The sequence below is a fragment of the Ovis aries genome, chromosome 13 (genome assembly GCF_016772045.2).
Source record: "Ovis aries strain OAR_USU_Benz2616 breed Rambouillet chromosome 13, ARS-UI_Ramb_v3.0, whole genome shotgun sequence".
In the NCBI taxonomy this organism is placed as follows: Eukaryota; Metazoa; Chordata; class Mammalia; order Artiodactyla; family Bovidae; genus Ovis; species Ovis aries.
The window spans coordinates 42749451-42762334 of record NC_056066.1 but is presented as its reverse complement, the minus strand read 5'-3'; the positions used below and the strand labels follow the sequence as shown (position 1 = coordinate 42762334).

Sequence of the window (12884 nt, the reverse complement as noted above, 5' to 3'; positions counted from 1 at the left end):
GGCCACCGCTGAGTTTTCTCAGTTTGCTGGCATATTGAGTGCAGCACTTTCACAGCATCATCTTTTGGGATTTGAAATAGCTCAATTGGGATTCCATCACCTCCACTAGCTTTGTTGGTAATGAGGCTTCCTAAGGCCCACTTGACTTCGCATTCCAGGATGTCTGGCTCTAAGTGAGTGATCACACCATTGCGATTATCTGGCTCATGAAGATCTTTCTTGTATAGTTCTTCTGTGTATTCTTGCCACCTCTTCTTAATATCTTCTGCTTCTCTTAGGTCCATACCATTTCCGTCCTTTATTGTGCCCATCTTTGCATGAAATGTTCCCTCGGTATCTCTAATTTTCTTGAAGAGATCTCTAGTCTTTCCCATTCTATTGTTTTCCTCTATTTCTTTGCATTGATCACTGAGGAAGGCTTTCTTATCTTTCCCTGCTATTCTTTGGAGTTCTGCATTCAAATGGGTATATCTTTCCTTTTCTCCTTTGCCTTTCACCCTCTTAGGGTATCCAGTAGACATGAGAATATAAAAGACAGAAGATGGATTAACAGGAGAAAAGCAAACAGACTTTGACATGTACAGAGGAGCCTCCATAAGAAAACAAAGATGAAAAAAGGCAGCAAATCCTCAGTGCTTACACATGAGGTGGGACAATGAGAGGGAATTATGGAAAAGTAGCTAAAATACACAGGCCACCAAAAGAAGATAGGAGCTATTTAAACAAAGTCTGTTTGCACACAGTTCTCTGTCTCTTGGCTCTGCTCACCTCTGGTGATAAGTTTGCATCTTTCCCCCTGGTGTCGGAAGGGCCCCTCTCACAAGAAAGGTTTATTTCCCGCTTTTAGGAAGAAAGGAGAGGTCAGAAGGTACTTCTGGCATCTGTTGTTCTTCAGCTCAAAGGAATCCTGATGCCAAAGTGGCATATTTGGGGCAGCACATTCTGCTGCCCTTCAATGTGTATATAATTTCATTTCTTGTGATAGATTCCCTTTCTGGTGCGAAAGGAGAGGCTATTTTTAAAAGCTTTGAACACCAACAAAGCTGTATTTTAAACCAAAGAATGTACTATATAACAATTGTTAAATTGTCTTTTTTATTTAAGAAGGTCCTTTAGGTGATGTGGTCCTTTCTTATAATTAGAGGATAAAGCGCTTTCACTCTCTTTTGCTAAGGAGATGCTGTCCCCTCTGCACTGGGAGGCAGGAGGTCTCAAAATCAAATTTACTGTTTCCTAGAGACAACCTGAGAACTCATCTCCAGTACCTTTGGCAACTGGGGATTTATTGCACATGAATAATTCATTTTAGCTCATGACTTTCAACCTCTCTTCTCTCCAAAGCTTAAGAAAGATCTAAAAGTTGAACAGTCCCATGAAGACCTACAAGACCTTCTAGAACTAACACCAAAAATAGATGTCCTTTTCATTATAGGGGACTGGAATGCAAAAGTAGGTAGTCAAGAAATACCTGGAGTAACTGGCAAATTTGGCCTTGAAGTACAGGATGAAGCAGGGTAAAGGCTAACAGAGTTTTGCCAAGAGAATGCATTGGTCATAGCAAACACCCTCTTCCAACAACACAAGAGAAGACTCTACACATGGACATCACCAGATGGTCAAAACCGAAATTGATTATATTCTTTGCAGCCAAAGATGGAAAAGCTCTATACAGTCAGCAAAAACAAGACTGGGAGCTGACTGTGGCTCAGATCAGAAACTCCTTATTGCCAAATTCTGTCTTAAATTGAAGAAAATAGGAAAAACCACCAGACCATTCAGGTCTGACCTAAATCAAATCCCTTACAACTATACAGTGGAAGTGACAAACAGATGCAAAGGATTAGATCTGATAGCGTGCCCAAAGAACTATGAATGCAGCTTCGTGACATTGTACAGGAGGCAGTGATCAAGACCATCCCCAGGGAAAAGAAATGCAAAAAAGCAAAATGGTTGTCTGAGGAGGTCTTAGAAACAGCTTTGAAAAGAAGAAAAGTGAAAAGCAAAGGAGAAAAGGAAACCATTTGAATGCAGAGTTCCAAAGAATAGCAGGAAAAGATAAGAAAGCCTTTCTCAGTGATCAATGCAAAGAAATAGAGGAAAACAATAGAATGGGAAAGACTAGAGATCTCTTCAAGAAAATTAGAGATACCGAGGGAACATTTCATGCAAAGATGGGCACAATAAAGGACAGAAATGGTATGGACCTAAGAGAAGCAGAAGATATTAAGAGGTGGCAAGAATACACAGAAGAACTATATAAGAAAGATCTTCATGAGCCAGATAATCGCAATGGTGTGATCACTCACCTAGAGCCAGACATCCTGGAATGTGAAGTCAAGTGCTTCCACTGAAGGCCAATCAATGAAGCTTTCCCCAAAAGTAGCAGAATTATAGATGAACAGGTAAAATTCAGAGTGTATTTAAATCAGATCCAAACACAAATATTGAAAGAAACAAATGTCTCTTTAAATATTTTGTCTCTTGTATAAAGAATCTATGAAGAATTGTTTGGTGGGGAAAAGAAAGACACAGGATGAGTAAAATTTGCTATAACTATTGACAGCATCACTCACCATGCTGATCTGAAGGTGCCCCACTGCCCCTGGTAATGACAGGAGGCGCCAGCCCAGGTAAGCTTTATCACAGGGCAGGAAATGACCCCACCTGAGGGTTATACACTTAAAGCAGCACAGCCTGTTTTCAGTTTTTCACTTTTCTGGGGTCAAAGGAGGTGTGACAGGCCTGCCTGAGACCCCTGAGCTAAAATCTGTGCACAACCACTGATGAATTTGCTTAAGTTTATCCAAATCTGCTTTGACTATACCAAAGCCTTCAACTGTGTGGATCACAAGAAACTGCAGAAAATTCTTCAAGAGATGGGCATACCAGAGCACCTGACCTGCCTCCTGAGAAATCTGTATGCAGGTCAAGAATCAATGGTTAGAAATGGACATGGAACAACAGACTGGTTCCAAATCGGGAAAGGAGTACGTCAAGGCTGCATACTGTCACCCTGCTTATTTAACTTATATGCAGCATAAATCATGTGAAATGCCAGGCTATATGAATCACAAGCTGGAATCAAGATTGCCAGGAGAAATATCAATAACCTCAGATATGCAGATGACACCACCCTTATGGCAGAAAGCGAAGAAGAGCTAAAGAGCCTCTTGATGAAAGTGAAAGAGGAGAGTGAAAAAGTTGGCTTAAAATTCAACATTCAGAAAATAAGATCATGGCATCCACTTTCATCACTTCATGGCAAATAGATGAGGAAACAGTGGAAACAGTGAGAGACTTTATTTTCCTGGGCTCCAAAATCATAGCAGATGGTGACTGCAGCCATGAAATTAAAAGACACTTGCTCCATGAAAGAAAAGCTATGACCAAACTAGACAGCATGTTAAAAAGCAGAGACATTACTTTGCAAACTAAGGTCCGTCTTGTCAAGGCTATGGTTTTTCCAGTAGTCATGTATGGATGTGACAGCTGGACTGTAAAGAAAGCTGAGCAATGAAGAATTGTGCTTCTAAACTTTGATTTCAGAGAAGACTCTTGAGAGTCCTTTGGACTGTAAGGAGATCCATCCAGTCCATCCTAAAGGAAATAGGTCCTGAATATTCATTGGAAGGGCTGATGCTGAAGCTGAAATTCCAACGCTTGGCCACTCGATGCAAAGAACTGACTCATCGGAAAAGACCTTGATGCTGGGAAAGATTGAAGGCAGGAGGAGAAGAGGACGACAGAGGATGAGATAGTTGGATGGCATCACCAACTCAATGGACATGAGTTTGAGTAAACTCTGGGAGATAGTGAAGGACAGGGAAGCCTGGCGTGCTGCAGTCCATGGGGTCACGAAGAGTAGGACAGGTCTGAGCGACTGAACTGAGCTGAAAATGCTTCCCAGTTTCCCTTGACTTGTGGTGAAAGTCCTAATGAACTGTACACTAGTAATCGGGCCTTGGCGATTTAGGAACTAGACCCCAGGCCTCTGGCTCATCAGCCGGGCGACCCTGTGGACCACGCTCCCCCTCACAGCTTCCGAACAGTTTAGCGCCTTAAGGAAGGAGAGGGGCGGGACTCCACGATCCTAGCAACCGCGCCGCGTCCCCTGATTGGCTGGTGTCCGCACGGCCGCCATTTTCAAACCCCGGAAGATGGCGGCGGCGGAGGTGGCGGCGCCGTCCTGACAGGAACCCGTCTTCGGGCCGCAGAGGCCGGGCGCCGTGCCGCTCCCAGCGGGCCTCCCGGGCACCCAGCCACCGCGCCGCCCCCTCCGCGCCATGGAGCCCGAGCTGGAGGCCCAGGAGCAGAGCCGGCCGCGGAGGCGAAGCCGCCGGGCCTCGGGGCTCAACGCCGGCGGCGCCGCGGAGCCAGCGGCCGACACCCCCGGGCCCGGCCCGGACGGCAGGTGAGCGCGGGGTGAACGGCGCCTGGGGACTCGGGTTGTGGGGCCCGAGGCTGGGGAGGGGGTGGCGGGCAGGGAAGGAGCCGGGGGTAGGGGAGAGCAGGGCTGCCTGCTCTCCTCTGCTTCCTCCTCTCTCCCCTCGTCCCCCTCTTCCGATCGCCTGACCCTCCTTTATTTTTACCTCCCGTTCCTCTCCTTCCTCCCTCTCGTCTCCCCTCCCCGCTCAGGGGGTGGAGGTCCTCTCTGCACACCCAGCAGGTTTCGGGCTGGATTTGGGGGTGGCGGGGGCGGTTCCTAAATGCCCACCGAGAGCTGCTGGCTAAGAGGACTGGAATCGTTCCTGGAGCCGGAGAGTTTCTTTTGTTCAGTCGCTCGGTCGTGTCCGACCCCTTACGACCCCATGGACCGCAGACCGCCAGGCTCCTCTTGTCCAAGGATTCCCCAGACAAGAATCCTGGGATTCTTGTGATCCATTCTCTTCTCCGGGGGATCCTCCCAGCCCAGGCATCAAGCCAGCATCTCCTGCATTGACAGGCGGATTCTTTTACCATTGTGCCACCAGGGAAGCCCCCGAGGACTTCTACCAGACACCAAACTTTTAGCCTAAAAGCAAGCATTAAAATGAAGAGTTTCGCCGAGGTCACAGTCCCTCCTTTCGAGCCTCTGACCAAGTCGGTGATCAGGGCGCAGCTCAGGACCCCAGCCTCCCGGGTAAAGAGGACGCAGAGGCCCATCTTGGACTTTTTAGCTATTGACACATTTCATTCTGTCCTGTGCGTCTGCGAAGGGAGGACACCGGCCGAGGGTGTCAGAGGCGGTGTCTGCGAGGCGAGCGGTGAACGAGGGCTGGGGGCATTGCTTTCCCGTCAGGATGCTGCAGGCCCTGGGTTCCTGTGACCAGCCGTTGGACCTTTCATCTCTAAGGTTGGGTCCTCATCTGTCATATAGGGTTGAAATAGTATCCACTTCCTCCAAGTTGTGCAATTCAGTGAGGTCATTGTGTGAGCCTGTATGCAAGGAGTTAGAAACAAACTGTTATTTGCTGATTTTTATCAGTAATTCCACATCTGCTTCTCTTTTCAGAAGTCCCTGTGGTCCACTACTTATTCTTAAACTACAGTTCCTTACTGAAGTTACATTCCAGTCATGCTTGGATGTGCCAGTCATTTTTTCAGAGAAAGGAAAACACCTTAATTTCATGGACAGAGCATTTGTAAACTCACAGTTAATAAGTCATCGTGCAGAGAATTAGACTTTTTCATTAGATATTGATTTTTTATTTTGAAGATTAGGATAATCCTTGCCTGAAACCTTTATACTGATTACAACTTATATTTAAGAGGTAGTGAAAAAGCAGAAAGACGTCATCATCCCAGAGACTGAGAAATAGGAGAATCAGGACCATGTAGTGAAGGGAAGAAGAACAGTGATAAATTCATTCTGTGTTCATTCAATAAAGCTTTTGAGCATTTGCCTGGAAAGATCCCCAGAGGAGGGCATGGCAACCCACTCCAGTATTCCTGCCTGGAGAATCACATGGACAGAGGAGCCTGGAGGGCTACAGTCTGTGGGGGTCACAGAGAGTCGGACACGACTGAGCAACTAACACTTGCACTTTCCTAGATCTTCACAGTGTTGCAGATATTAAGAGATTTTGGTGAACAGATGAAGTCTCTGCTCTCATAAAGCTTACATTCTGGTTAGGAATGAAAGACGATAATGAAATACCAGGTGGTCATCTTGTGAGGAGAATTAAGGTATGGTAAGGGCAGGCATCGGAGAAGGCAGTGGCACCCCACTCCAGTGCTCTTGCCTGGAAAATCCCATGGACGGAGGAGCCTGGTGGGCTGCAGTCCATGGGGTTGCTGGGAGTTGGACACGAGTGAGCGACTTCATTTTCACTTTTCACTTTCATGCATTGGAGAAGGAAATGGCAACCCACTCCAGTGTTCTTGCCTGGAGAATCCCAGGGACGGGAGAGTCTGTTGGGCTGCCGTCTGGGGTCACACAGAGTCGGACATGACTGAAGCAACTTAGCAGCAGCAGCAGCAGCAGGACAGGCAGAGATAAGGAGAGGGGCAGTTTTGCCTTTTTTTTTTTTTTTTCACTTTATTTTACTTTACAATACTGTATTGGTTCAGTTTTGCTATTTTTAAAAGATCAAACAGTTCTCCTCCATGGTAATGATGCCATTTAAGCAGAGATGTGAAGGAATTAAGGAACTCCACCATGTGAAGATGTGGGGAGAAAGGCAGTAAGTACAGGGCTTCAAAGTAGAATCCTGTTCGGTGTGTTCAAGGACTGTAGAGAAGCCACGGTAACTGGAGTGGAGCAAATTAAAGTGAGAAAGGTGGACAGCGAGGTCACAGAGATGCCTGGGTCAGATCGGGTAGTACATGGCCAACCACCAGAAAGATTTCAAATTTGAATCTATGGTTGGGAGACAATAGAAAATTCTGTGATGTGTAGTTTAAAAGGATTGGTCTGTTACGTGGCAGGGAGAAAATCAGGGAGACTAATGAAGAGGTTACTGCAGTTTGAGACATCTGAGTGGTAAACATGGTGGAAAGTACTCCTATTTGGGATGTATTTTTAAAGTAGCACTGACAGGATTTGCACATGGATTCAGTGTGGAGTTAAGAGAGACAGAGGAATGGAGAATGATTCCGAGGTTTTTAATCTGAGCACCAGAAGACCAGGTTTCCGTGTTCCTGGAGAGAAGTTTGCTTTGGGATGCGTTAAAAGGCTCCTATTAAGGAATGCATCACAACAATTTTTTCCCCCTTTTCTCTTTTTTGGCTTTTTTCTCTTGAAAAAAAAAAAAAAAACTTTCATTGAAGTTTAACAGTCAAATGAAAGAATGCATGAATCATAAGTGTTTTGCCCAGTGAAATGTCACAAAGTAAACACATCTGTGTAACCAAATATAAATTGAGGGCTTATCAGCAAATAGACTTGAAATCACAGCACTGGGCAGTCATCCTGATAGTCTGAATAGAGGAGAGTTTGGGGCCCCAACCCTGAGACAATCCCCACATGCAAAGGTCCGGGAGATGAATAAGCTCGGAGGAGCCACAGCTGTGAGGAACCAGGTGAGATCAGTGTCCAGGAGGCCAAGAGGCAAAAGGGTTTTGAGAAAGGACATGGGAAAGTATGTCAAGTGTTACTCGTAAGGAAGGAATGAACAGTTTAATGAGATGAGGAATGAGTGATCATTGAATCTGGTCATGAGAAGAGCATATTGACCTCCAGTAGTTTCCGTAAAATAGTTAAACTATTAAGAATGTTTGTAGTGGGTTGAGAAGAGAATGAGGTGTGGTTTATTCCAGAAATGTGTGAGTGTCAGACACTATAAATATGGAGATGCAAAATACTGTCCTTACTCTGGGAGTGTTGCCGAGATCCCAGCCTCTGTTCTCTGGTGCCGGATAGAAACACAGACAAGAGTTTTGGGTGAAGTTGAAAAGAGTAGCTTTTATTGTTTTGCCGGCCATAGGTGGCCACAGTAGGCTAGCGCCCTCAAGACTGCTCTCCTTTGGGAAAAATAGGAAGAGATCTTAAAGTTCAGGACAGGAAGGGAGTGCTGTATAGATAAGGAGTAGGGCAGAAGCAAGCTTGCATTCTTTCCTTTTGGAAAATCTACATGGTCTAAGTCAGTGTCAGGCTCTCTTGGGAAGAATACAGAAGTCCTTGAGGCTATCGCACTGTGATTTTGTAGAATAAAGAATGCTAACAAAAGAAGGGAGTGTTAGGAAGTGCTTCCTCAGAGAAGCAAACACCATATGTATTGTACACAGCTCTGATTAGAAAGTAATCGTTTTCAAAATGTAAGTAAGCAAGAGAAGCTTTTCTTAGAAAATGGCTTAGTGGACTTAAAAGAATAAGGCCTAGCATGTTGGAAGCAGCCTTAACCAACGTCTGCTCTTACAGAAGAACTTACAATGGTATAGGGAGGAGTAATCATAATCGTGTATGATGACAATTACTATTGCGTTAGGCATGTGATGCCATAGATGCAAATTAAAGAAATTCTAGTTGAAAAGGACAGGAAATGATTCCCTGTTGTAGCCCTTGAGTCTCAGAGGGCCAGTTTAGAGAATGGATGTGCATGGGTGATATCATGTAGGGGGAAGCATTTGAATGTTAAAAGGCCCTTTACACAAATGAGCGTGAAGAGTTTTAGGTATGACAATGACTCTATAGGGAGAAGACTGAGGGATAGAGAGGAGGTAGTGATTAGAGATGATACTGAAGAAGTAAGAGCCACATCACTGAAGGGAGCTTTGTATGCCATGATAGTAAATCTGATGAAAACTAGCCCGCAAACAAGTGCTCATACACACAAAATTCCAAATTTGTGGACCCTTGCAGCCCAACTGTGGAACCAAATTAAAAGTCGCATGTGAATTCATCATTGGCGGGAAGTCATTTTGCAGTTGCCTGGATGAGTGTTTGAATCTAGTGGCTGGCAGTGAGGTTGGAGAACTTGAAACACTGGGTTACACTTTCAGGGAGTCTCACTGCAACCCGAGGGCAAGAAAGAATAATGGAGGCAACACCAGCTTGTGAGGTGGATTCTGAAGAAGGGGTAAACTTGATATGGGACAGATGAGGGAATAAGCAAGTACAGAGAGAGGTTGAAGAGACAGGAAAGAAGAAAGGTGATAAGCAACCAGAAAGAGAAGGATGGACTCCTAAGTGTAAAGGTAGAGCATCCAGCCTGTCTGAGAGCTGTGGACAGTAGCCTTTGGGGTAAGTTTGGGGAATGTGGGATGTTACGAGCAGGAATTTGGGGGCTTTCCCACCAGGGTTCTGTTTTTTAGGTGAGGTTGTAAATTATGTCAGCTGAGAAAAGGGTGGTGACAAAGGCTTCCCTGGTGGCTCTGTGGTAAAGAATCTGTCTATAATTCAGGAGACACAGGAGACATGGGTTTGATCCCGGGGTCAGCAAGATCCCCTGGAGAAGGAAATGGCAACCCACTCCAGTATTCTTGCCTGGGAAATCCCATGGACAGAGGAGCCTGGCAGGCTACAGTCCCTGGGGTCACAAGATTCCAACATGATTAAACCACCACCATAGGCAGCGTTAGGAGAGTAATGAAGTTGTCCTACTTCATTACTCTTCTTTTTTTGAAGGACAAAAAAAAAGAAAATGAAAGTATCACCTTTTCATGAAACAGTGTTCACATACTATACAGTGTTACCCACTTGCAGTGTACAATTCACTGTTTTCCTTTAGATTCAGGACATGTGAATGTCCTCTAGACATGTGTAACCATCACCAGGCAATTTTTGAACATTTTCTTCACCTCAAAATGAAAGCCCATACCTCTCTCCCTATTGCCTTTCTCTTCTTTTACCGCAAACTCTAACCTGCTTCCTGTCTCTATGAATTTCCCTGTTCCGGACATTTCACATGAATGAAATCATATGTGGCCATTTTTCAGAGGCATCCTTTGCCCATTTTAAAAATTGGGTTATTTATATTTTTTATTACTAAGATATAAGAACTCTACTCTTGATAACAAGCCCCTGCATGGTCTGCAGATATGTTCCCCTATTCTGTGGGCTGTCTTTTTTTTAACTGAAGTCCAGTTGATTTACAGATTGTGTTAGTTTCTAGTGTACAGCAAAGTGATCCAGCACGTGTGTGTTTGTACACATATTTGCATGCAAACTGCTGTTTATAGGCCTGCCATTTAATCAGCCTGTCCACATGGTTGGAGCTCATTTTCAGCCACATCTTTGCTAATTGTTAATCCTAGCCATCCAGATGAGAAACGAGTAGACTTGAGAATGAGCTCAGGAGTTGGAATGGCTAATACATGCAGAACCTGAGAGAGAGGTCCTACTGTACCAAGTTAAATCATGACGCTGATCTGCTTCTGCTAAAGACTGATCCTGGGCATTGCTTCACACAGAGGTAGAAAAAATTTTTGAACACAACGTGAATGCTGACTACCACAGGACATGGCTGGGGCAAGATAATTAGGGAGAAAAAGCGAGAAGAGACAGCTGGAATCCATTAGGGGTCTAAGCTTGCTCTGCGGCAATGGCTCTCAGCTGCTTTCTCCTCCTCCTCGTCCCTCTCTGTTCTGGTTAGTAATAGTCCAGTTTCTTGTCCACAGGCGGCCCTGGGCCCCACTACACGGCTCAGAACTCAGAAAGCAGTGTGCTTCTCTGGCCTAGTTTTCCTGACACTGAGTCTCCTCTAGCCCTGCCTTTGATTCAGTTAATTACTCTCTCTGGGAATGGACATTCTTTTAGACTGAGATCCAAAGCTGAATAAAACATTAGTGTTTAAAGAGTTTAGGCTTTACAGTCAGACTCCTTGGGTTTAAATTCTGGCTCTTGAGGATTTAATCTCTTTAAACCTCATTTCATACTTTCTAGCTCATTAGTAGTATCTGTCTCATCAGGCTGTGATTAATCTCTTTTAAATCTCACTTTATAGTATCTGTCTCATAAGGCGGTGGAAATTATAAGAGGTAATTCATGTAAAACATGAGAACAGTACCTAGATATATCAAATGCTCCATATATCTTAGGTATCATTGTTTTCATTTTCTGCAGGAAACACTAAAAGCTATAACTTACCCTCTATCAAGGAGTATTTAGCAGTTATCTCTTATCAGTTTTGTAGAGGTGGATCTCTGACTAGATGGTAAATCTTTGACTTTTGTTTTTCTAGTGAAACTGATGGATTTGTAGAGTGGACATCCAGAGTTAAATGTATATTCTTAAACCAAGTTCTGTTAATTTTGAGCTAAGGGTTTCTGTTCCCTTTAAGGGAATTTAACTTCCTGGATGGACTGTTTTTTCAAAACATTTTAAAAACCAAATTAAACAGAAATTGAGCCAGTCCCTGATAACCCAGGATTGTCATCATTATTACTATTTATATTAATAGTTGCTGAAAATAAAAGGATGCCCCCACTAGCTCCTAAGGCTGTTTCCTCCCACATCGAAATGACTGTACTGTTTAACAGTTTTATTGATAGATAATTTGTATGTCATAACATTCACCCGTTGTAAGTGTGCAATTCAGTAATTATTAGTAAGTGTATAGACACAGTCACCATTAGAACATTCATCGTCCCAAATACTCCCTCAAGTTTGTTTGCAGTCAGTCCTCCTCCTACCCCCAGGCCTAGGCAGCCACTAGTCTGCTTTCCATGTCTGTAAATTTCTATTTCTGGATAGCCATATAAATAGAACCACACAATATAATCTTTCACATTTGCATGTTTTGTAGTTCGTCTATATTAATTATGTGCCATGATAGAGGAGGGCAATGACATAAGTCATAATCTCTGAAAAAATATGGCTTGAGAATGAAATAACAGGTGATTTTTTGTGGAACATCAACTGTACCATTTTATTTATGTTTTGTTTAGACTAAATCTAGTTGCGTGTAAAAATAATTTATATAGTTTGAAAATACATCAAATGACACAAAAAGAAGTATGTAAAGATCAAGGAGTAATCAGTGGGGCTAATAGGAAACACAGTTTAATATATCAAGCTAGTGCCTTTGGGTATTTATTTTATGCCTTAAATGTTAGTAATTAATTGGATATATGAAAAAAGATTGGACAAAAATTCTTAAAAAGATGGACTGTCACTTCTTATTTCGGCCTTTGAGCTCTTTTTAAATGGACTGTACTGCATATCTTTTAAAGGTCACTTTTAATGTTTTATGAAATAAAAAATTTTCCCACAAGGATTTAAAATAGCTGCTACATTTTGAGTGTGACCCCTATGAAAAAATGACTATATATCTTTCCAAGTTTTTTGAAAGCTGGCACTGACTCACATACTTTCAGGGCACAGTTTGTTTTTTGGGTTCTTATTTTCCATGAGTTCTCAAAATAAATAGGTACTTGCTTTTGAAATAGGAAAAAAATAGCATTACTATAAAGCTGATTACAGCTGGTGCTGGAAACAATCTTGCCATCCAGTTGGAAATATTTTTCCAGTTTGCAGTGTGTTTAAAATTCCTAACAGCTAATTCTTTCCAGCTTTTAAACATCAAATTCATTCTGAGGTCAGAATGAACAATTCTAGGGAATAAAGAAATGAATATCTTTGGTTTTATGTTCTCCTTGTCTTATATCTGAAAGGAAGTGCTCAGTGAATATTTTAAGTGCCACAATGATTACTACTTTGTAATGAATATTTGTATTACTTTTAAAATAATCTTCCGAGAGGTCATAATTTTTGCTTCTCAACCCAGTCTCCACTGGTGGCTCTTTGTGTAGTACATGATACCTAGAACAGTGTTTTTAAAAAGTGATCATAACTTGAAGGTTCTATTTGCCCTGTAATCCTTTGGCATTTGACTATAGTACTATATCTCTGTATACTCTTATCTATGTATTCTTTAGTCATATGAATTATAATTTATTGCTGATATCTTATTGTTTTATCAGAAATTGTGTAATCTTCATTGTTACTTGACTTTTCTATAGTGGCA

The 12884-nt window shown here is 43.1% G+C and overlaps 1 protein-coding gene across 2 annotated transcripts in view; it reads left to right on the top strand.

Annotated features, from left to right (window-relative positions):
- The first annotated feature begins 4151 nt into the window (after nucleotides 1-4151).
- The window catches only part of NET1 (neuroepithelial cell transforming 1), a 35693-nt gene continuing 26960 nt past the window's right edge, over nucleotides 4152-12884 (top strand). The window contains exons 1-2 of one of the 2 annotated variants that reach the window (XM_060397554.1): nucleotides 4284-4411; nucleotides 5196-5332. In XM_060397554.1, coding sequence (XP_060253537.1) covers nucleotides 5280-5332 — 53 coding nt within the window. In that variant the 5' untranslated portion in view covers nucleotides 4284-4411; nucleotides 5196-5279. Of the gene's footprint in view, nucleotides 4412-5195; nucleotides 5333-12884 lie in introns of both variants that reach the window. The other variant, XM_027976785.2, reaches the window with a different exon arrangement.